At 48.1% G+C, this 25,286-nt stretch overlaps 1 protein-coding gene and 1 pseudogene across 2 annotated transcripts in view; one reads left to right on the forward strand and one right to left on the reverse strand.

Annotated features, from left to right (window-relative positions):
* The first annotated feature begins 4,238 nt into the window (after nucleotides 1–4,238).
* LOC306774179 (2-oxoglutarate receptor 1-like) lies at nucleotides 4,239–5,181 on the forward strand (annotated as a pseudogene). Its single transcript has one exon. The product of its transcript is annotated as a 2-oxoglutarate receptor 1-like (transcript).
* Nucleotides 5,182–7,571: 2,390 nt separating this feature from the next.
* The window catches only part of LOC306774201 (heparan-sulfate 6-O-sulfotransferase 3-B-like), a gene marked incomplete at both ends in the record, with an annotated part of 80,154 nt that continues 62,439 nt past the window's right edge, over nucleotides 7,572–25,286 (reverse strand). The window contains one exon of the mRNA XM_079264185.1: nucleotides 7,572–8,310. Within this exon, the coding sequence (XP_079120311.1) occupies nucleotides 7,572–8,310 (739 nt within the window). The remainder of the gene's footprint in view (nucleotides 8,311–25,286) is intronic.

A 25,286-nucleotide genomic window follows, 5' to 3' on the forward strand; every position in this document is an offset into this window, starting at 1 on the left:
CAATTGTGCCTAACTCACGTCTAGGTGTACCCGCCTCTCGTCCAGGTTTACCCATTCAGTCCATATGTACCCACCTCTGGTCAGGGTGTACTCGCCTATAATCCAGGTGTACCTGTTCTGTTAAGGTGAACCTGCATTTGAAAGTGTACACACCTCTCAACCAGTTATACCAACCTCTCGTCCAGGTGTACACACCTCTCATCCATGTGTTCTCACCTCTCATACAAGTGTACCCACCTCTCATCAAGGTGTGCCCACCCTGTCCAGGTGAACCCAACTCTCATCCAGGTGTACCTGTCCTGTCAAGGTAAACCTGCATTTGAAAGTGCACCCACCTAACATCCAGGTATACCCACTTCTCTTCCAGGCATACCCACCTCTCACCCAGTTGTACAAACCCTGTCCAGTTATACCTGCCTCTTGTCCAGGTGTACCCACCTCTCATCCACGTGTGCCTGTCCTGTCAAGGTGAACCTGCATTTGAAAGTGTACCCACCTCTTATCTAGATGTACCCGTCTTTCGTTCAGGTGTACCCACGTCTCATTCAGATGTACCTGTCCTGTCCAGGAGTACCCGCCTCTTGTCCAGATGTACCCGCCCTGTCCAGTTATACCTGCCTATCGTCCAGGTGTACCCACCTATCGTCCAATTGTACCAACCTCTCATCTAGGTGTCCCCACCTCTCATTCAGGTATACATATCTCTCGTACAGCTGTACCCACCTCTCTTCCAGGTGTACCCACCTTTCATCCAGTTGTACACATCTCTCGTACAGGTGTACCTGCTCTGTCCAGGTTATCCTGCCATGTCCAGATGTACAAATATTCAGGTGTACTTGGCCTGTCCCATTGTACCTGCCTGTTGTCCAGGTGTACCCCCCTCTATTCCACGTGTACACACCTCTTATCAAGGTGTACCCACCTCTTCTCTTTGTGTTCTCACCTCCCTTTCAGGCATACCTACCCTGTCCAAGATTACCAACCTCTCGTCCAAGTGTACCAACATCTCATACCGGTGTACCCACCACTCATCCAGTTGTACCTGCCTCTTGTCCAGGTGCAGCAACCTCTTGTCCAGGTGTACACACCTCTTATCAAGGTGTACCCACCCATTCAAGTTTACTCTCATATGGGTGTACCCACCTCATTCATGTGTGCCCACCCTCTCCAGGTGAACCCATCCAGCCCAGATGAACCTGCCCATTCGTGTGCCCAACCTTCGTCCAGGTGAACCTGCCCTGTCCAGTTTTTCCCACCCTTCGTAGAGTTGTGCTCACCTCATACAAGTGTACCCACCTCTCATCCAGCTGTATTCACCTCTCATACAGATGTACCTGTCTCTATTCCAGGTGTACCCGCCCAGTCCAGTTGTACCTGCCCCTCATCCTGTTATTCCCGCCTCTCGTTCAGGTGTACCCACCTCTTGTCCAGGTGTACCCAGCTCTAGTCCATGTGTACCCACCCAGTCCAGCTGAACCTGCCACTCATCAGGGTGTACCCACCTCTCATCAAGGTGTACCCAGCTATCATTCAGGTGTTTATCCCTCTCGTTCAGGTGTACACGCGTTTCGAGGTGTACCCTCCTCTTGTCTAGGTGTACCCAGCCTGTACAGTTGTGCCCACCTCACGTCCAGGTGTACATGCTTTTTGTCCAGGTTGTACCCGCCTCTCGCCCCGTTGCAACTGCCTTTTCTCCATGTTGTATCCTCCTCTCCTCCAAGTGCCCAGGTGTACCTGAACTGACGAGTGATTAATGCATGTCGTCCAGTTGTCCCCACATCTCATCCACGTGTCCCCACCCCTCATCCAGGTGTAACCACCTCTTGTCTATATGTACCCACCTCTCATCCAGGTGTATCTGTCCTGTCCAGGTGTACCTGGCCTGTCCAGGTGTACCCGTCTCTCTTCCACGTGTACCCACCTCTCATCCAGGTGTACCCACTCTGGGCAGTTGTACCTACCTCTTTTTGAGATGTACACACATCTTTTCTAGGTGTACCCGCCCTGTCCAGATTTACCCGCCATTTCCAGGTAAAACCACCAGTCCAGGTGAACCCACCTGTCCTACGGGTGTACCCAGCTCTTGTCCAGATGTACCCACCTCTCATCCAGGTGTACCTGTCCTGTCAAGGTGTACTGGGCCTGTCTAGGTGTACCCGCCTCTCGTTTAGGTGTACCCGCCCTGTCCCACTGTACCCACGTCTAGTCCAGATGTACCTACTTCTGATCCATGTGTGCCTACCTCTTATCCGGTGTACGTTTATCTCTTCCATGTGTACTCAGCCTTTCCAGGTATACCTGCCTTGTACAAGTGTACCCACCCTGTCCAGGTGTACCTGCCTTTTTAAAATGTACTCACCCTGTCCAGGTTGACCAGGACTGTCCAAGTGTAGACACCCTGTCCAGTTGAACCCGTCTTTCTCCAGCCAAACCTACCCTTTCAAGGTGTACCCACCTCTCATTCCAGGTGTACATGCTCTGTCCAATTGTTCCCGTCTCTCGTCCATGTGTACTTGCCTCTTGTCCTGATGTACCCACCCTGTCTAGTTATACACACATGTCATCCAAGTGTAACCGCCGCTTGTCCAGGTGTACTTGCCTTCTCCAAGTGTATCTTCCCTGTCCAGGTGTACCTGTATTGTTCAAGTGTTCCCTCCCTGTACAGGTGTATCTGCATTTTCCAAGTGTCCAGTTGAACCTGCCCTATCCAGGTGTAGCTGCGTCTAGTCTAGGTGAACTCGTCCTGTCCAGGTGTACCTGCCCTGTCAAGGGGAACCTGCCCTTTCAAAGTGTACCCACCTCTAATCCAGGTGTACCTGCCTCTCATCCAGGTTTACCCACCTCTCATCCAGGTGTACCCGCCTCTCTTCCAGGTGAACCTTCTCTGTCCAGTTGTACCCTTCTCTTTTTTTAATTTATGTCTGATTCATGCAGAAACCATGTGAACACAACAGGTTCACATGTGTGTGTGTGAGTTTGTGTGTGTGAATAACAGGAATGCTTAAAAACATGCATCTGTATGACACATTACATCTCTGCGTGGATGTCGTCACCAAAGAAACCACCTCGTCATCGGAAAGAAAACAGCAAAACAACGGTAAAAGTATTGATTGTTACTTATCGATGACATGCGGAAGTTTCACTTTCACTACCTGCAGATATATTTGTGAACAAATCCTGTGAAACAGCAAAGCTCACAAAAGTCACAAAGAGTTTAATGAGATCGATATGTAGCCTAATCCCCCCATACACACACACACACGCACGCACACACGCACGCACGCGCACACACACACACACACGCACACGCACGCACGCACACACACACACACACACACACACACACACCTAGTTGCTTATCCTCCTCTTCATCGCAGTCCTCCTCTTGGTTCTACTCAGAAAAAACCCACAGAGGAGGAAATGGCCGGCTTGTCTGAACCAGGACCTGAACGGGTCCGATACAGGGCGGAGCCTTCCAGAACCAGGACCTGAACCAGGACCTGAACGGGTCCGATACAGGGCGGAGCCTTCCAGAACCAGGACCTGAACCAGGACCTGAACGGGTCCGATACAGGGCGGAGCCTTCCAGAACCAGGACCTGAACCAGGACCTGAACGGGTCCGATACAGGGCGGAGCCTTCCAGAACCAGGACCTGAACCAGGACCTGAACGGGTCCAGCACGGATCCTCCTCGAGGGCAGAAACACCCAGAGATGAAGTTTGGAAAGTCCTTGAAGGACCTGGAGAATTTTTCTGAATCTGATTTAAAGATCCGACAGAAAGATTCAGACTTAAGGTTCTGCGGTCCACCTGGACTCAGGTGTCGTTGGAGGTGGACCTTCGTGTGTTTCCGCCTCGTGCACGCCGCTTATTCGCCGTCCTGCTACTTCCTGCCGACGAGCTGAAGTAGTTTAGTTTTCTGCAAACGTTGGGGAGGGAGGGACGAAGGGGCGGGGCTTTATTTAGACGAGCACACTGTCCGATCAATCACAGAGGAGAGAAGACTTGTGCTGTGAAGGGGAGGGAGGGGATTCAGTCTGGCACTGGTCATCTGTAAATCAGATCAGAAAAGAAAGTGAGTGATATAAGCAGATCTTTGGAGCATAAAGAGTCGATTCTGTCAGAGAAAGCAGATTTCCCTTCATGTGCACGTAAATGAATAAAACATGCACATTGTTCCCCTTTTGCTTGATATTTTTACAGTATTTCTTCTCTGCTTTAGTAAACTGGACTCCAACATGGCCTCCGTGGACAACTGCACGGATGTGGACTGCCGGATGAAACTCTACTACCTGCTGGTCGCTTACAGCCTCATCTTCACGGTGGGCCTGGTGGGAAACATCAGTGCCATCAGCATCTACCTCACAAAGCTGCTGGAGGAGCATCGTCATGGTGAACCTGGCTGTGACTCTACGTCCTCCCGCTGCCCTTCCTGGTGTCCCGCTACAGCAACAGGGACTCGTGGACGCTCGGCAACTTCATGTGCCACTTGGTGCACTTCGGCTTCAACTTCCACCTCTACGGGAGCGTGCTCTTCCTGACCCGCCTGGCAGTGTTCTGCTACGCGGCGGTGATCCGGCCGCTTCGGGCGGCTCAGATGCAGCAGAAGTCTTGAGCCATCATCGCGTGTTCCAGCGTCTGGATGATCTCTGCCATGTTTGGCATGATTTCGCTGGAACCGCAGAACCAGACCTCCCTGCACTTCGCCAGCACAGTGTCGCATCGTGACGGGACGGCGTATGGCTGGGCGCTCACTGATTTGGGCTTCACGCTGCCCCTAGTGGTCGAGTCCATGTGTTACATTGGTATTGCGAAAGAGCTGGCGAGCCGAGCCTCTTCTACCGGATGCGAGCCCAGATGTGCTCAACCTGGTCGTCTTCACCACGTGTTTCCTGCAGTATCAGGTGTTATGTGTGCTGTGGATGGAGATAAAGAACATGGCGACGCCTTCCACGGCGGTGGATGATGCACACGGCGTATATCATCTCGCGGCCTGTGGCTGGAGCCAACATGTTCTTTGACCTGGCTCCGTACACGCTGTCAGGGGGAAGTTCAGTAGGCCTTCCTGAGCGTTTTCTGCTGGGAGCGCTGGCTGAGGGTGACCAGGTCGCTGCTCCACCTGCCGGGACGCCACAAGCCGCCGCGGGACCTCATTTCTGCCTGCAGGGTGTGAAGAAATGACGACTTTGTGGAAGAAGGCCAAAACGCTGGTGATGACTTCTGCTTGAAAAAATCTCCTGGAAGACAAACGAGACGTTTCATCCAGCAGAAACTATTCTGTGACTAAATGATCCAAAACATCCTGAAAAAACGAAATCTTCCAACTAATGAAATCGTTTTACATTTTCTATCAACTCGACTTTTAAAACGTTTTTTCCAGGTGGGTTTTCTTTTCACCTCAAAACGTCGTTAAATCCTTAAAATGGATTCATTCAGTCCTACAGAGGGGGACCACCAGGACCTGGACCTCTACGGGGACCCGTACTAGGACCAGGACCAGGACCAGGACCAGTACGGGAACCTGGACCTGTACTAGGACCAGAACCAGTACGGGGACCTGGACCAGTACTGGGACCAGGACCAGGACTACGTAGGTTCTGTAAGAGAGCAAAAAGCAGCTGTGAGGCTCGCCCTCTTTGGGGGGTTTGCATAGTGCTACTGGGAAGCCATCAGGGAGAAATGAACATCATTGGATGCTGCAGGTTTTTATTGAACACATTTCCAACCAACATGTTGCCGTTTGCAGTTTGTGCTTCGATACGAGGCTTTGGCTCACAAACATGGTGCTGAAGGTCTGGCAGGGACCTGGACTAAGAAACGGGTTCATCATTTCCAGGGTTTCTGGTTTAACTTACTGGAAGTGGCCTCACCATGCCGGTCCTCCAGCTTCCTGACTCTGGACATGTGAAACAAGAATCTGAGTCGTTTACTCCTAAAAACAGCCAATAAAAATGCTTGGATCATGGTCTGATGACACTTAGACCAGGGGTCCAGAGCCGGCCAGGTTTAGGACGTTTAATTAGATCAATGGGCCGACATGCTCCGGTCGCCGTTAAACTATTTATTCAGGTGTGTTGAAGCAGAGAAACATGGAAAACCAGCAGGACCACAGTGGACACGCCATATTCTTCTATCCGGGGTTCCTCTCATTAAACATAGAACAGACCACATGTTTTTATTGGGGGGTCAGAATGAACGGCTCTGGGAATCTCTCCATGTTTGCTGGCATGACTGTTGCTTCAAAAGTAGCTTTTGCATCAAGAGACCAAAACAGCTTTATTGGTTGTTGTTGTTGGGCGGTGTAAACGTGGCCTGGGCCATAAATGCATGGTCATGTGATGGGCGTTTCGTCACCAGAACTTCCCTGTTTGTGTTTACATGGAACAACTGCGGTTCCAGTTTCAGCCTGTTCTCAGGTTTTATCCAGCCGAAACACTGTTACCATGGAAACTCCTTAAAGCCAATTTGTGCTGGATGCAGCAGAAGTTTTGTACGTAATTTGGTTCATTTTTCAGAATCTGTGACTTGACAATAAATGGAGCGATACCACTAGAGACCACTGGGGGGCAGTGTTGTATAGCTGACACACAACCAGAGGAGGAAGCAACCAAGAGAAGAAGAAGAGGAACAGGAAGAAGAAAATAAAAAGCCACAGAAGAAGAAGGAGTTTAGGAACAGCAAAAACTATTTTTCTTCTTCAGTGTTGCCAACCGCTGTCAAAATGTGGACATGAACTCTGAACTCAGCACTGCCCCCTGGTGGATCAACGTGAAACTATAAAAGATGCATGGCAGTCTGAGGCCGTTTCTGGGACGTAAGATGTTATTCAGCACAGCATGTGAAAATGTAAAATTTGCAGGATTTTTGCTGCAGATATGGCCGCTAACTGGACCGTTTCCTGCCTGCAGGTGTTCAGTACGCGTGTCCACTGGTACCGGTGTGATTCCAGCTGTCCACTGAACTCTGTCTCAGAATTCTGAGACTCTGAACGCATCGTGATCTCTCAGAAAGACAAACGACGCAGAATCAAGTTGCGATTAAGATGTTTTACTGCACATTATGAGGCCGACATTTAAACACCTGTGTCTCTTCTGTCCACGGTTTCCACGCTGGAACGCAGCCTGTGGGGGAAATAAGGACCACCTGGGAGGGAAATCACCCAAAACAACCCCGATTTTACAAACATACCGGCTGCGACTGCTGGTATGTCGTATTTCTCACTGATGTCTTTTATTTTCTAGGGAAACTAATGTTTTACATGTCGGTGGGGTTTCCAGCGTCGGTTGTCATGGCGATCCAGGAGCTCCAGTGAGGTGATAATGAAGAGCGGGACCTGAAGCGATCTGGATTACCTGCTTTGTGGTCCAGAACGGAACTGAAGGAAAACATTCAAAGCATCTGCCAACAAATAAATAATTTTACAACTGCGGTGCCAAGAAAAGCCACGATATAAAAACAACGGATAGAAAATGTACGCGTTGCCATGACAACACATCCATCATTATAAACACAAAGTCGGCGATAAGGGAAAGTCCTCTTCAGCCAGGAAGCAGTCTGAATCTGCGTCGTCCTCACCATCGCACCACCTGGCTGCTGTAGTCCTCCGTGGTGACCACCTCCTCCTTCACCACCTCCTCCTCCTCCTCATCTGCTCCTCCTCCCAGTCTCAACAGCTGGACCAGATAGTTTCTGTGCAGCTGCTGCCTCTCCTGCCGCCTCCTCAAACGCTCCTCCAGATGCTGCCGCTGCCGACTGTCCTGGTACCGGCGGAGGAACAGCTCCTTGGCGTACTCGTACAGCTCCATATCGAGGGCGTTCAACGCCTCGATGCGCCAGCGTACCTTCTCGCTGATGCCCACGCTGGCGGCGCGCGTGCTGTTGATCTGGGTGAAGGCCCGGATGAAGTGCAGGCCAAACGTCCTCTCGAACAGGAACTGGGTCTTTCGCTGGAACTCCGTCAGGCCAAAGAAAGCCATGTTGCGCAGGTTGGCCTTAGCGCTGGCGAGGAGCACACGGCCGCGCTCCAGCTCGCTCATGGAGGACATATTGTAGCAGCCCACCAGACTGAGGTCGGCCAGCATGCGGACCTGCCGGTTGTTGGCCAGGTTGGACGGGCAGTTCATGAAGTCCGCCAGCGGCACGCCCGTCCAGTCTTCGCCGCTGTAGCAGGCGGGGAGCTCGTCCCGAGTGGGAGGGCGGCCGTCGCACATGTGCAGTGCGGTTTTCCATGTCGCGCCTCGCTGGACGTGCTTCCACTCACTGAGGTAGCGCGAGACGGGGTCGCGTAGCATCGTGATGTAGTAGAAGTTCCTGCGGAGACACAACACACACGCTCAGTACAAGCTAACACGCACGCACGCTCAGTACGAGCTAACACACACGCTCAGTACAAACTAACACACACACACGCTCAGTACAAGCTAACACGCACGCACGCTCAGTACGAGCTAACACACACGCTCAGTACAAACTAACACACACACACGCTCAGTACGAGCTAACACACACACAAGCTCAGTACGAGCTAACACACACGCTCAGTGCAAACTAACACACACACACGCTCAGTACGAGCTAACACACACACACGCTCAGTACGAGCTAACACACACACACGCTCAGTACGAGCTAACACAAACACGCTCAGTACGAGCTAACACACACACACACTCAGTACGAGCTAACACACACACACGCTCAGTACGAGCTAACACACACACGCTCAGTACGAGCTAACACACACACACACTCAGTACGAGCTAACACACACACACGCTCAGTACGAGCTAACACACACACACTCAGTACGAGCTAACACACACACACGCTCAGTACGAGCTAACACACACGCTCAGTACAAACTAACACACACACACGCTCAGTACGAGCTAACACACACACACGCTCAGTACGAGCTAACACACACACACGCTCAGTACGAGCTAACACACACACGCTCAGTACGAGCTAACACACACACACACTCAGTACGAGCTAACACACACACACGCTCAGTACGAGCTAACACACACACACGCTCAGTACGAGCTTACACACACACACTCAGTACGAGCTAACACACATACACGCTCAGTACGAGCTAACACACACACACGCTCAGTATGAGCTAACACACATACACGCTCAGTACGAGCTAACACACACACACGCTCAGTACGAGCTAACACACACACACGCTCAGTACGAGCTAACACACACACACGCTCAGTACGAGCTAACACACACACACTCAGTACGAGCTAACACACACACGCTCTGTACGAGCTAACACACACACACGCTCAGTATGAGCTAACACACATACACGCTCAGTACGAGCTAACACACACACACGCTCAGTACGAGCTAACACACACACACGCTCAGTACGAGCTAACACACACACACTCAGTACGAGCTAACACACATACAGGCTCAGTACGAGCTAACACACACACACGCTCAGGACGAGCTAACACACACGCTCAGTACGAGCTAACACACACACACGCTCAGTATGAGCTAACACACATACACGCTCAGTACGAGCTAACACACACACGCTCAGTACGAGCTAACACACACACGCTCAGTACGAGCTAACACACACACGCTCAGTACGAGCTAACACACACACACACTCAGCACGAGCTAACACACACACGCTCAGTACGAGCTAACACACACACACGCTCAGCACGAGCTAACACGCACACAAGCTCAGTACGAGCTAACACACACACACTCTCAGCACGAGCTAACACACACACACGCTCAGCACGAGCTAACACACACACACGCTCAGCACGAGCTAACACACACACACGCTCAGCACGAGCTAACACACACACGCTCAGTACGAGCTAACACACACGCTCAGTACGAGCTAACACACACACACACGCTCAGCACGAGCTAACACACACACAAGCTCAGTACGAGCTAACACACACACGCTCAGTACGAGCTAACACACACACACGCTCAGCACGAGCTAACACACACACACGCTCAGCACGAGCTAACACACACACACGCTCAGCACGAGCTAACACACACACACGCTCAGCACGAGCTAACACACACACAAGCTCAGTACGAGCTAACACACACGCTCAGTACGAGCTAACACACACACACGCTCAGCACGAGCTAACACACACACAAGCTCAGTACGAGCTAACACACACACGCTCAGTACGAGCTAACACACACACGCTCAGTACGAGCTAACACACACACACACTCAGCACGAGCTAACACACACACACGCTCAGCACGAGCTAACACACACACGCTCAGTACGAGCTAACACACACACACGCTCAGCACGAGCTAACACACACACACGCTCAGCACGAGCTAACACACACACGCTCAGTACGAGCTAACACACACGCTCAGCACGAGCTAACACACACACAAGCTCAGTACGAGCTAACACACACGCTCAGTACGAGCTAACACACACACACGCTCAGCACGAGCTAACACACACACAAGCTCAGTACGAGCTAACACACACACGCTCAGTACGAGCTAACACACACACGCTCAGCACGAGCTAACACACACACACACTCAGCACGAGCTAACACACACACACGCTCAGCACGAGCTAACAGACACACACGCTCAGCACGAGCTAACACACACACGCTCAGTACGAGCTAACACACACACACACTCAGCACGAGCTAACACACATACGCTCAGTACGAGCTAACACACACACGCTCAGTACGAGCTAACACACACACACACTCAGCACGAGCTAACACACACACACGCTCAGCACGAGCTAACACACACACGCTCAGTACGAGCTAACACACACACACGCTCAGCACGAGCTAACACACACACGCTCAGTACGAGCTAACACACACACGCTCAGTACGAGCTAACACACACGCTCAGTACGAGCTAACACACACACACGCTCAGTACGAGCTAACACACACACGCTCAGTACGAGCTAACACACACGCTCAGTACGAGCTAACACACACACACGCTCAGCACGAGCTAACACACACACAAGCTCAGTATGAGCTAACACACACACGCTCAGTACGAGCTAACACACACGCTCAGTACGAGCTAACACACACACACGCTCAGCACGAGCTAACACACACACACGCTCAGCACGAGCTAACACACACACACGCTCAGCACGAGCTAACACACACACGCTCAGCACGAGCTAACACACACACAAGCTCAGTACGAGCTAACACACACACAAGCTCAGTACGAGCTAACACACACACGCTCAGCACGAGCTAACACACACACAAGCTCAGCACGAGCTAACACACACACAAGCTCAGTACGAGCTAACACACACACGCTCAGCACGAGCTAACACACACACAAGCTCAGTACGAGCTAACACACACACACGCTCAGTACGAGCTAACACACACGCTCAGTACGAGCTAACACACACACACGCTCAGCACGAGCTAACACACACACACGCTCAGCACGAGCTAACACACACACGCTCAGTACGAGCTAACACACATACAGGCTCAGTACGAGCTAACACACACACACGCTCAGCACGAGCTAACACACACACGCTCAGCACGAGCTAACACACACACGCTCAGTACGAGCTAACACACACACACGCTCAGCACGAGCTAACACACACACGCTCAGCACGAGCTAACACACACACAAGCTCAGTACGAGCTAACACACACACAAGCTCAGTACGAGCTAACACACACACGCTCAGCACGAGCTAACACACACACAAGCTCAGCACGAGCTAACACACACACAAGCTCCGTACGAGCTAACACACACACGCTCAGCACGAGCTAACACACACACAAGCTCAGTACGAGCTAACACACACACACGCTCAGTACGAGCTAACACACACGCTCAGTACGAGCTAACACACACACACGCTCAGCACGAGCTAACACACACACACGCTCAGCACGAGCTAACACACACACGCTCAGTACGAGCTAACACACATACAGGCTCAGTACGAGCTAACACACACACACGCTCAGCACGAGCTAACACACACACGCTCAGCACGAGCTAACACACACACGCTCAGTACGAGCTAACACACACACACGCTCAGCACGAGCTAACACACACACGCTCAGTACGAGCTAACACACACACGCTCAGCACGAGCTAACACACACACACACTCAGCACGAGCTAACACACACACACGCTCAGTACGAGCTAACACACACACGCTCAGCACGAGCTAACACACACACGCTCAGTACGAGCTAACACACACACGCTCAGCACGAGCTAACACACACACACGCTCAGCACGAGCTAACACACACACGCTCAGTACGAGCTAACACACATACAGGCTCAGTACGAGCTAACACACACACACGCTCAGCACGAGCTAACACACACACGCTCAGTACGAGCTAACACACACACACGCTCAGCACGAGCTAACACACACACGCTCAGTACGAGCTAACACACACACGCTCAGTACGAGAAAACAAAATTTGACACACGTGTCTAGCACCTCAAGACAAGCAAAAATGTCAATCATACACCTGTTGTCATGACAACGAGGTGTCATCTTGCCACCTTGGTGTTTACGCCCAGTTTTTCCACTTTATACACATTTTATGTCTCCAATGAAATACATTGGATCTGCATCAAAGTTAAAATTCTATTCTATTCTATTCTATTCTATTCTATTCTACAGTCATTTAGAAACTTTTATCCAAAGCGACTTACATATGAGTGAGAACAACACAAGCAGGAAATCATACAGTAGAGGACATGGTAGGAAGGTGCTGGTGGACTGTCCAGTTGGACAGTTCCATGAAGCTACAGGACTAAATGTTGAAGTTCTCCTAACCCATTCATAATTGTTTGGTGCTTAACATGTTGGGGGGGGGGGGGGGGGGGGGGATTTATGAGTCCCCTCGTTTAGTCATAATTTTTTCTTGAAATTCTGGGTGTGTCATTTTGATTGGCAGGTATCCAATATCTTGCTACAAGAAGTAGGAATGTAGAACAACTGCGGTTTTTAGTCACTTAACAGCGTGACTTAGCTTTAGCCTGCTTATCTACATTAGCTGGTTAGCTACTTTTAGCTCCTGTTTTGTCAGTTAGCTATTAGCTACATGAAGGTCAGAGTTCACCACATGTCAACTTGGTTTAAAGCTTCTTGTCTTCATTGTTCAAGCAGAAATATTTCCAAGCTGTGCTTCTGGCACATATTTCATCAGTGTGTACGAGCATTTCTGTAGCCGCCATCTCCGTCTACCATACTTCCAGGGCTGTTGATGCACCTGGATGTACGTCGCTCTGTCATCAAGCTGCAGCAGCTGGATTTCCTTCAGCTGCAGAATGGATACCTCTTCAGGAAAGTATGCAGCTTATAGTTCTGTCTCTGACCCGTCTGTCTGCAACGCGGCTTGTCCTTTTCCTCCGCCAGTGGGACTCACGTTACAGCTCGCAATAAGTTTGCCGGACTTCTTTCCTGCCTTATTTCTTTTAAGACAATATTATCTAACATGGCAATACGACATGCTTCCATCTGCACTTAAAACACAACCATTACCTGCAGTTTTCCCAGCTGGGAATAAAGACCTTAACAAACAGGCTAGCTCCATCTTCCCAACAATCTACGACCACTGTGGTGTTTAACTGACAGCTTAAATACAAACAGGACAGTGCAACATGATGTGCACTCAGACAGCGTGGTAAGTAAAGCCATGCTGTACTTTAATGATGTTAAAAAGGCGACATTTTGACGATGGCAGCTCGCCTTCTAGAGGGAGTCACTTCGCTCAGGTCCTAAATCCCCTTCCCGGCTCTCCTCCACACACAGGTAGGGTGTTGGGAGGTGGGCACGGTGTGCTGGGTGGTGAGAGAGGCCATGAAGGTGGTCTTGATCACTGCACCCAGTACCGGCCCACCCCCCAGTTTTAATTACACTTAGTCACCACATCACAAAAAGCACACTGACAACTCATGGACATGTTTTGGGGGGCGGGCCATGCAGTTTATGGTGGGCGGGGCTGCTTAGGCGGTCCCTCTCCCAACATGGTGGGGTTACTGCCCCTCAATTTTAATTGCAAACATCACACACTTCACAATCATTAGCGGGGAGGGGGGAAGGGGAGAAGTGGTCCTCTCATGCCCCTATTTCCGGGGTTTTGCTGGGGAGGGGGTTCGTGCGAGGTAGAGGGGTGTGACATGAGTCTCATTCGGACAGAGACATTCTAAGAACTGCGTTCTGAGAACTAATAGCGTTCTAAGAACTGTCCTTCACCAGAGAACCGTGTCACTTTGCATTCGGACATGAGTCGGAGACCCGATCGCTACCGATCTGACGCAACCATCTGCGACAGTGACGTGTTATTTTAGCGCCACTCAGCAACAAAACAAACCGCGAAGAGGAAAACACCACAAAGGAGCAAAAATGGAGAGCGACAAGGCCATCGTGTTCTTTGTGTGCTTTCGAACCCTCTCTGGATTTCCTCGGCTCTGACTTCGTCGTCCGTCCACTTATCAGCTGCGTTCTCCATGCTTCCGTAAACAGCGGTTTTTAAAAATGGCGGGGTCTGACGATGCGGAAATTAAGTAGCGGCGCTCAGCGCGAGGGCGTAGCTATCACCTACGTCAGCCTGCTTCGTCAGATGCGTTCCTACAGAACTAAGGAAAGACCCGGAAGTTGAGTAGGCGCTGAAATGGTTATAGGAACTCAGGGGTCCCTAAGTTCCGATCTGTCCGAATGCGCCAAAGAACTGAAAAGGTTACAGGAACGTCAAATGGTTCCTACAGTGGGAAAGAGGCTACGGAGCATGTGTAATGGATGGGGGGGGGGAGGTGTGTGTCAGGAGGTAGTATGTGAGTGAGTCGGTACATGTGGGAGTGTGTGTGGGTGGGTCCATGGTTGACTCTGGGGTGGGGTGTAGTCTTCATGTTGGAAGGACTCGGTCGCCTGCAGGTTTGTTCACCAACAGCAGCTGGTTTTCTTTGTCTCTCATTTCTATTTAACCTGATAGTTTATGGTGCTCCTGACACGTGGTAGTCTAGTCCTCCGCAGGTGGATCGGCCTGTTTGTGTACATGTGTGTGAATGTGTAGGTACATGCATTTATAGAGGCAAATGCGTATGGGTGCATATGCGTACGTTTATGCAAATGTCTGTTTTTTCTTTCTTTCTCTTTCTTTTCCTCTCTCTCTATGAGAGGTTTTCTTTCTCTTTGGCTGTCGCTCCTATCCTCTCTGGTCTGGTCCAGCAGTAGAAACTCTGTTTTACAATCATACAAAATAAATAAATAAAATAGAAATCCAGAAAATCAAGGGGATCATCATACCAGTAATCTGCTCAGCAGAACAGCATCCAGATCATCATTCTGCGACATTCCCAACTTTTCCCAGCTAGTATCAACAGTCTGGAGGAACATTCATGTTACAAACGGCAATTCCACAACTTTAAAATGAAACGAAAAATGACATGCTGAAGGTGATTAAAGACACCTCTGGTCCAGTCCAAGCATGTCTCCTTCCATGAGCTGATAACAGACTATGTAACTGTGCTACATGGTGTTTAGAGACCAGATGTTCCAGATAACCACGTTGCCAAAACCGCAGGAGAAATCCTGATGTGTTTCAGCAGACTGGGACTGGATGGGTCTCGTCTGCACATCCAGCTAAATGTTCTGTAGAAATGAAAGTTTTGCTGATCTATGAAAGGGTGTATTTACACTATGATGGATTTATTGTTATTTAGTCTCAAAATGACAGCAATATTATTATCTTTCACAATAATTTCTGAGACAACTAATGCCATGGCGGAATTTGTTACTGTGACTGTGTGCAACCGTGGTGGAAACATACCCAGTTAGCTGGAGATATCTGACTGATCGATTGATCCAGCCTTCTAAGTGAAAGTTAAGTGAATATGTGCATGAGCAACTGTGAAATAACACGAGCATGATGTCTTTCTTCCCGAAGCTAAAGTTAAATCAGCGTGTCGCGTTTAGCTACCGGTCATGTCTCACCATGTCTCCCTGACTGTCTGTAAATCAGCATGAGAAAAGCTAGAGAGGAAACTAGCAGCAGTTGATCGATATCAGCCTTTTTACTTCACTCACTGCCATCAAGGACACCATCAGCCTGACCATAAAAGCCTTGATGGAAACTATTTATACCACCGAAGAAGCAGCCGCACAAAAGACCTGCATCCACCACACACACACACACACACACACAGTCCACGTTTCAGATTGTTTCTGGAAGCCATGGATCATGTTCAGAATGAAGAATAACGTTTAAACATGATGTCTATGTTGGAACATCGAGGCGTGTTACCATCCGAAACAAGGCAGTAGCAGGCCGTCCCATGCCTGATTCTGATCCACTACCCAGGTGAACTGATGCGTCCCCACCTGTCCACAGCACCATGCCTGATTCTGATCCACTACCCAGGTGAACTGATGCGTCCCCACCTGTCCACAGCAGGTGGACTTCTGCGCAGCAACGGCAGCAGATTAAAGCCAGCTATTTCGCCCGGGATGGAGGTGTAAACATGTGTCGTCCATGCTGGTGAAGACGGGATGAAGCAGTGAAATCAAATCAGGCATTGTTCAATTTTTCCACATTAAACCTTAATCCGAATTTGTTTTTACTCAAAAGTTGTCCAATTCTGTCATTGCTGTGCTCCTGCAGACTTCCTTTAGTTATCCGCTGTGCACAGCGAGGAGGCCAAGCCCACACCAAACAGCCTGGCATGTGCAGCTTTACAGTCTTAGCCTTAACCTTTGCTTGATATCTTAATCTTTTACGGCTCTGTGAGGTGTCAGCCATTCCTCGAGGTCAGCACAGATATATCTGCAAAGGTCTCATCTACCCACACACTGCTGAGATGTCTGAAAGGAAATCCTCTTTCTACAGACATGTGAAGGTTGCTGCCTCCACGGAACTGCTGTGAAAGCCATGATTGCTTTCCAGCTTTATTATTTCCATATTTGTTGCTTTTAAAAGAGGTGCACTTGAAGCTTCGCTGAGCTTCTGCGTCATACGTCCTCCAGTCTGAAAGCACAAAACCTGACATGATGAGGATCCAGACTGACGGATTCTGCTTGTGCTAACTGACACACAAGCTGTTCCTCGGGTCAATCCTGTCCACAGGTTTCCCTGCAAATCCGGACGTCTGGATTATCACCCTCCTGCCCCTCCTTGGCAGTGTAACCGGTCTCAGACCGCCCCTAATCCCAGCAAGAAGTGTGGAGATTACCACAATTCCCTGAATATCCCGCAGTTCTAACAAGGACACGGGACACGGGACGCGGGACGCGGGACACGGGACGCGGGACGCGGGACGCGGGACACGGGACACGGGACGCGGGACACGGGACGCGGGACGCGGGACGCGGGACGCGGGACGCGGGACACGGGACACGGGACACGACTCGCTGTCCTGAAGCAAGAAACACCTTGTTAGTTTTCCTCTTGTTCACCTTACAGTCCAAGACCCCAGACCCAAAACCAGACCCAAGCTTGTAGGTCTTTTAAGGTCTCCCAGTTAGGGTCTGAAGGACCGTAGTCTTTAGGTCTGAAGGACGGTAGTCTTTAGGTCTGAAGGACTGTAGTCTTTAGGTCTGAAGGACTGTAGTCTTTAGGTCTGAAGGACTGTAGTCTTTAGGTCTGAAGGACTGTAGTCTTCAGGTCTGAAGGACTGTAGTCTTTAGGTCTGAAGGACTGTAGTCTTCAGGTCTGAAGGACTGTAGTCTTCAGGTCTGAAGGACTGTAGTCTTTAGGTCTGAAGGACTGTAAGAAGTGGTCCTGCAACCTTTTCATCTGTTTACTCGGAAAGAAATGAAGTAAACATGTTTCAAACGTGATTTATTCTTATGTCGTTTCCGTTTAATTTTTTTGTGGGCATAAAAGGACAGAAATAAATAAGAAGTTAACACATCTTTTGATGCGCATTTATAGTGTTGGGAAATTATTCATCACAGAAATTGTTATTAATCCATGTGGACATGTTTCCATGCAGACGTGATGTTTCCATGTGGACATGTTTCCATGCAGACGTGATGTTTCCATGTGGACATGTTTCCATGTGGACATGTTTCCATGTGGACATGTTTCCATGCAGACGTGATGTTTCCATGTGGACATGTTTCCATGTGGACATGTTTCCATACAGACATGATGTTTCCATGTGGACATGTTTCCATGTGGACATGTTTCCATGCAGACGTGATGTTTCCATGTGGACATGTTTCCATGTGGACATGTTTCCATACAGACATGATGTTTCCATGTGGACATGTTTCCATGTGGACATGTTTCCATGCAGACGTGATGTTTCCATGTGGACATGTTTCCATGTGGACATGTTTCCATGTGGACATGTTTCCATACAGACATGATGTTTCCATGTGGACATGTTTCCATGTGGACATGTTTCCATACAGACATGATGTTTCCATGTGGACATGTTTCCATGTGGACATGTTTCCATACAGACATGATGTTTCCATGTGGACATGTTTCCATGTGGACATGTTTCCATACAGACATGATGTTTCCATGTGGACATGTTTCCATACAGACATGATGTTTCCATGTGGACATGTTTCCATACAGACATGATGTTTCCATGTGGACATGTTTCCATGTGGACATGTTTCCATACAGACATGATGTTTCCATGTGGACATGTTTCCATGTGGACATGTTTCCATGTGGACATGTTTCCATGTGGACATGTTCCCATGCAGACGTGATGTTTCCATGTGGACATGTTTCCATGTGGACATGTTTCCATACAGACATGATGTTTCCATGTGGACATGTTTCCATACAGACATGATGTTTCCATGTGGACATGTTTCCATACAGACATGATGTTTCCATGTGGACATGTTTCCATGTGGACATGTTTCCATACAGACATGATGTTTCCATGTGGACATGTTTCCATGTGGACATGTTTCCATACAGACATGATGTTTCCATGTGGACATGTTTCCATGTGGACATGTTTCCATACAGACATGATGTTTCCATGTGGACATGTTTCCATGTGGACATGTTTCCATGCAGACGTGATGTTTCCATGTGGACATGTTTCCATGTGGACATGTTTCCATACAGACATGATGTTTCCATGTGGACATGTTTCCATGTGGACATGTTTCCATACAGACATGATGTTTCCATGTGGACATGTTTCCATGTGGACATGTTTCCATGCAGACGTGATGTTTCCATGTGGACATGTTTCCATGTGGACATGTTTCCATACAGACATGATGTTTCCATGTGGACATGTTTCCATGTGGACATGTTTCCATGCAGACGTGATGTTTCCATGTGGACATGTTTCCATGTGGACATGTTTCCATGTGGACATGTTTCCATGTGGACATGTTTCCATACAGACGTGATGTTTCCATGTGGACATGTTTCCATACAGACGTGATGTTTCCATGTGGACATGTTTCCATACAGACGTGATGTTTCCATGTGGACATGTTTCCATGTGGACATGTTTCCATACAGACGTGATGTTTCCATGTGGACATGTTTCCATACAGACGTGATGTTTCCATGTGGACATGTTTCCATGTGGACATGTTTCCATACAGACGTGATGTTTCCATGTGGACATGTTTCCATACAGACGTGATGTTTCCATGTGGACATGTTTCCATGTGGACATGTTTCCATACAGACGTGATGTTTCCATGTGGACATGTTTCCATGTGGACATGTTCCCATGCAGACGTGATGTTTCCATGTGGACATGTTTCCATGTGGACATGTTTCCATGTGGACATGTTCCCATGTGGACATGTTTCCATACAGACGTGATGTTTCCATGTGGACATGTTTCCATGTGGACATGTTTCCATGTCGACATGTTTCCATGTGGACATGTTTCCATACAGACGTGATGTTTCCATGTGGACATGTTTCCATGCAGACGTGATGTTTCCATGTGGACATGTTTCCATACAGACGTGATGTTTCCATGTGGACATGTTTCCATGTGGACATGTTTCCATGTGGACATGTTTCCATGTGGACATGTTTCCATACAGACGTGATGTTTCCATGTGGACATGTTTCCATACAGACGTGATGTTTCCATGTGGACATGTTTCCATGTGGACATGTTTCCATACAGACATGATGTTTCCATGTGGACATGTTTCCATGTGGACATGTTTCCATACAGACGTGATGTTTCCATGTGGACATGTTTCCATGTGGACATGTTTCCATACAGACGTGATGTTTCCATGTGGACATGTTTCCATGTGGACATGTTTCCATGCAGACGTGATGTTTCCATGTGGACATGTTTCCATACAGACGTGATGTTTCCATGTGGACATGTTTCCATGTGGACATGTTTCCATGTGGACATGTTTCCATACAGACGTGATGTTTCCATGTGGACATGTTTCCATGTGGACATGTTTCCATACAGACGTGATGTTTCCATGTGGACATGTTTCCATGTGGACATGTTTCCATACAGACATGATGTTTCCATGTGGACATGTTTCCATGTGGACATGTTTCCATGTGGACATGTTTCCATGTGGACATGTTTCCATACAGACGTGATGTTTCCATGTGGACATGTTTCCATACAGACGTGATGTTTCCATGTGGACATGTTTCCATGTGGACATGTTTCCATACAGAAGTGATGTTTCCATGTGGACATGTTTCCATGTGGACATGTTTCCATACAGACGTGATGTTTCCATGTGGACATGTTTCCATGTGGACATGTTTCCATGCAGACGTGATGTTTCCATGTGGACATGTTTCCATGTGGACATGTTTCCATACAGACGTGATGTTTCCATGTGGACATGTTTCCATACAGACATGATGTTTCCATGTGGACATGTTTCCATACAGACATGATGTTTCCATGTGGACATGTTTCCATACAGACATGATGTTTCCATGTGGACATGTTTCCATACAGACATGATGTTTCCATGTGGACATGTTTCCATGTGGACATGTTTCCATACAGACATGATGTTTCCATGTGGACATGTTTCCATGTGGACATGTTTCCATACAGACATGATGTTTCCATGTGGACATGTTTCCATGTGGACATGTTTCCATGTGGACATGTTTCCATGCAGACGTGATGTTTCCATGTGGACATGTTTCCATGTGGACATGTTTCCATACAGACATGATGTTTCCATGTGGACATGTTTCCATGTGGACATGTTTCCATACAGACATGATGTTTCCATGTGGACATGTTTCCATGTGGACATGTTCCCATGTGGACATGTTTCCATGTGGACATGTTTCCATGTGGACATGTTTCCATGCAGACGTGATGTTTCCATGTGGACATGTTTCCATGTGGACATGTTTCCATACAGACATGATGTTTCCATGTGGACATGTTTCCATGTGGACATGTTTCCATGCAGACGTGATGTTTCCATGTGGACATGTTTCCATGTGGACATGTTTCCATGTGGACATGTTTCCATACAGACGTGATGTTTCCATGTGGACATGTTTCCATACAGACGTGATGTTTCCATGTGGACATGTTTCCATACAGACGTGATGTTTCCATGTGGACATGTTTCCATGTGGACATGTTTCCATACAGACGTGATGTTTCCATGTGGACATGTTTCCATACAGACGTGATGTTTCCATGTGGACATGTTTCCATGTGGACATGTTTCCATGCAGACGTGATGTTTCCATGTGGACATGTTTCCATGTGGACATGTTTCCATACAGACATGATGTTTCCATGTGGACATGTTTCCATGTGGACATGTTTCCATGTGGACATGTTCCCATGTGGACATGTTTCCATACAGACGTGATGTTTCCATGTGGACATGTTTCCATGTGGACATGTTCCCATGCAGACGTGATGTTTCCATGTGGACATGTTTCCATGTGGACATGTTTCCATGTGGACATGTTCCCATGTGGACATGTTTCCATACAGACGTGATGTTTCCATGTGGACATGTTTCCATGTGGACATGTTTCCATGTCGACATGTTTCCATGTCGACATGTTTCCATACAGACGTGATGTTTCCATGTGGACATGTTTCCATGCAGACGTGATGTTTCCATGTGGACATGTTTCCATACAGACGTGATGTTTCCATGTGGACATGTTTCCATGTGGACATGTTTCCATGTGGACATGTTTCCATACAGACATGATGTTTCCATGTGGACATGTTTCCATACAGACGTGATGTTTCCATGTGGACATGTTTCCATACAGACGTGATGTTTCCATGTGGACATGTTTCCATGTGGACATGTTTCCATACAGACATGATGTTTCCATGTGGACATGTTTCCATGTGGACATGTTTCCATGTGGACATGTTTCCATACAGACGTGATGTTTCCATGTGGACATGTTTCCATGTGGACATGTTTCCATACAGACGTGATGTTTCCATGTGGACATGTTTCCATGTGGACATGTTTCCATGCAGACGTGATGTTTCCATGTGGACATGTTTCCATGTGGACATGTTTCCATGTGGACATGTTTCCATACAGACGGGATGTTTCCATGTGGACATGTTTCCATGTGGACATGTTTCCATACAGACGTGATGTTTCCATGTGGACATGTTTCCATGTGGACATGTTTCCATACAGACATGATGTTTCCATGTGGACATGTTTCCATGTGGACATGTTTCCATGTGGACATGTTTCCATGTGGACATGTTTCCATACAGACGTGATGTTTCCATGTGGACATGTTTCCATACAGACGTGATGTTTCCATGTGGACATGTTTCCATGTGGACATGTTTCCATACAGAAGTGATGTTTCCATGTGGACATGTTTCCATGTGGACATGTTTCCATACAGACGTGATGTTTCCATGTGGACATGTTTCCATGTGGACATGTTTCCATGCAGACGTGATGTTTCCATGTGGACATGTTTCCATGTGGACATGTTTCCATACAGACGTGATGTTTCCATGTGGACATGTTTCCATGTGGACATGTTCCCATGCAGACGTGATGTTTCCATGTGGACATGTTTCCATGTGGACATGTTTCCATACAGACGTGATGTTTCCATGTGGACATGTTTCCATGTGGACATGTTTCCATACAGACGTGATGTTTCCATACAGACGTGATGTTTCCATGTGGACATGTTTCCATGTGGACATGTTTCCATGTGGACATGTTTCCATACAGACGTGATGTTTCCATGTGGACATGTTCCCATGCAGACGTGATGTTTCCATGTCGACATGTTTCCATGTGGACATGTTTCCATGCAGACGTGATGTTTCCATGTGGACATGTTTCCATACAGACATGATGTTTCCATGTGGACATGTTTCCATGTGGACATGTTTCCATGCAGACGTGATGTTTCCATGTGGACATGTTTCCATGTGGACATGTTTCCATACAGACATGATGTTTCCATGTGGACATGTTTCCATACAGACATGATGTTTCCATGTGGACATGTTTCCATACAGACATGATGTTTCCATGTGGACATGTTTCCATGTGGACATGTTTCCATACAGACATGATGTTTCCATGTGGACATGTTTCCATGTGGACATGTTTCCATACAGACATGATGTTTCCATGTGGACATGTTTCCATGTGGACATGTTTCCATACAGACATGATGTTTCCATGTGGACATGTTTCCATGTGGACATGTTTCCATGTGGACATGTTTCCATGTGGACATGTTTCCATGCAGACGTGATGTTTCCATGTGGACATGTTTCCATGTGGACATGTTTCCATACAGACATGATGTTTCCATGTGGACATGTTTCCATGTGGACATGTTTCCATACAGACATGATGTTTCCATGTGGACATGTTTCCATGTGGACATGTTTCCATGCAGACGTGATGTTTCCATGTGGACATGTTTCCATGTGGACATGTTTCCATACAGACATGATGTTTCCATGTGGACATGTTTCCATGTGGACATGTTTCCATGCAGACGTGATGTTTCCATGTGGACATGTTTCCATGTGGACATGTTTCCATGTGGACATGTTTCCATGTGGACATGTTTCCATACAGACGTGATGTTTCCATGTGGACATGTTTCCATACAGACGTGATGTTTCCATGTGGACATGTTTCCATACAGACGTGATGTTTCCATGTGGACATGTTTCCATGTGGACATGTTTCCATACAGACGTGATGTTTCCATGTGGACATGTTTCCATACAGACGTGATGTTTCCATGTGGACATGTTTCCATGTGGACATGTTTCCATGCAGACGTGATGTTTCCATGTGGACATGTTTCCATGTGGACATGTTTCCATACAGACATGATGTTTCCATGTGGACATGTTTCCATGTGGACATGTTTCCATGTGGACATGTTCCCATGTGGACATGTTTCCATACAGACGTGATGTTTCCATGTGGACATGTTTCCATACAGACGTGATGTTTCCATGTGGACATGTTTCCATGTGGACATGTTTCCATGTGGACATGTTTCCATACAGACGTGATGTTTCCATGTGGACATGTTTCCATGTGGACATGTTCCCATGCAGACGTGATGTTTCCATGTCGACATGTTTCCATGTGGACATGTTTCCATACAGACGTGATGTTTCCATGTGGACATGTTTCCATGCAGACGTGATGTTTCCATGTGGACATGTTTCCATACAGACGTGATGTTTCCATGTGGACATGTTTCCATGTGGACATGTTTCCATGTGGACATGTTTCCATGTGGACATGTTTCCATACAGACGTGATGTTTCCATGTGGACATGTTTCCATACAGACGTGATGTTTCCATGTGGACATGTTTCCATGTGGACATGTTTCCATACAGACATGATGTTTCCATGTGGACATGTTTCCATGTGGACATGTTTCCATGTGGACATGTTTCCATACAGACGTGATGTTTCCATGTGGACATGTTTCCATGTGGACATGTTTCCATACAGACGTGATGTTTCCATGTGGACATGTTTCCATGTGGACATGTTTCCATGCAGACGTGATGTTTCCATGTGGACATGTTTCCATACAGACGTGATGTTTCCATGTGGACATGTTTCCATGTGGACATGTTTCCATGTGGACATGTTTCCATGCAGACGTGATGTTTCCATGTGGACATGTTTCCATGTGGACATGTTTCCATACAGACGTGATGTTTCCATGTGGACATGTTTCCATGTGGACATGTTTCCATACAGACATGATG

The sequence above is a fragment of the Telmatherina bonti genome, assembly GCF_933228915.1.
Source record: "Telmatherina bonti genome assembly, chromosome: 24".
In the NCBI taxonomy this organism is placed as follows: Eukaryota; Metazoa; Chordata; class Actinopteri; order Atheriniformes; family Telmatherinidae; genus Telmatherina; species Telmatherina bonti.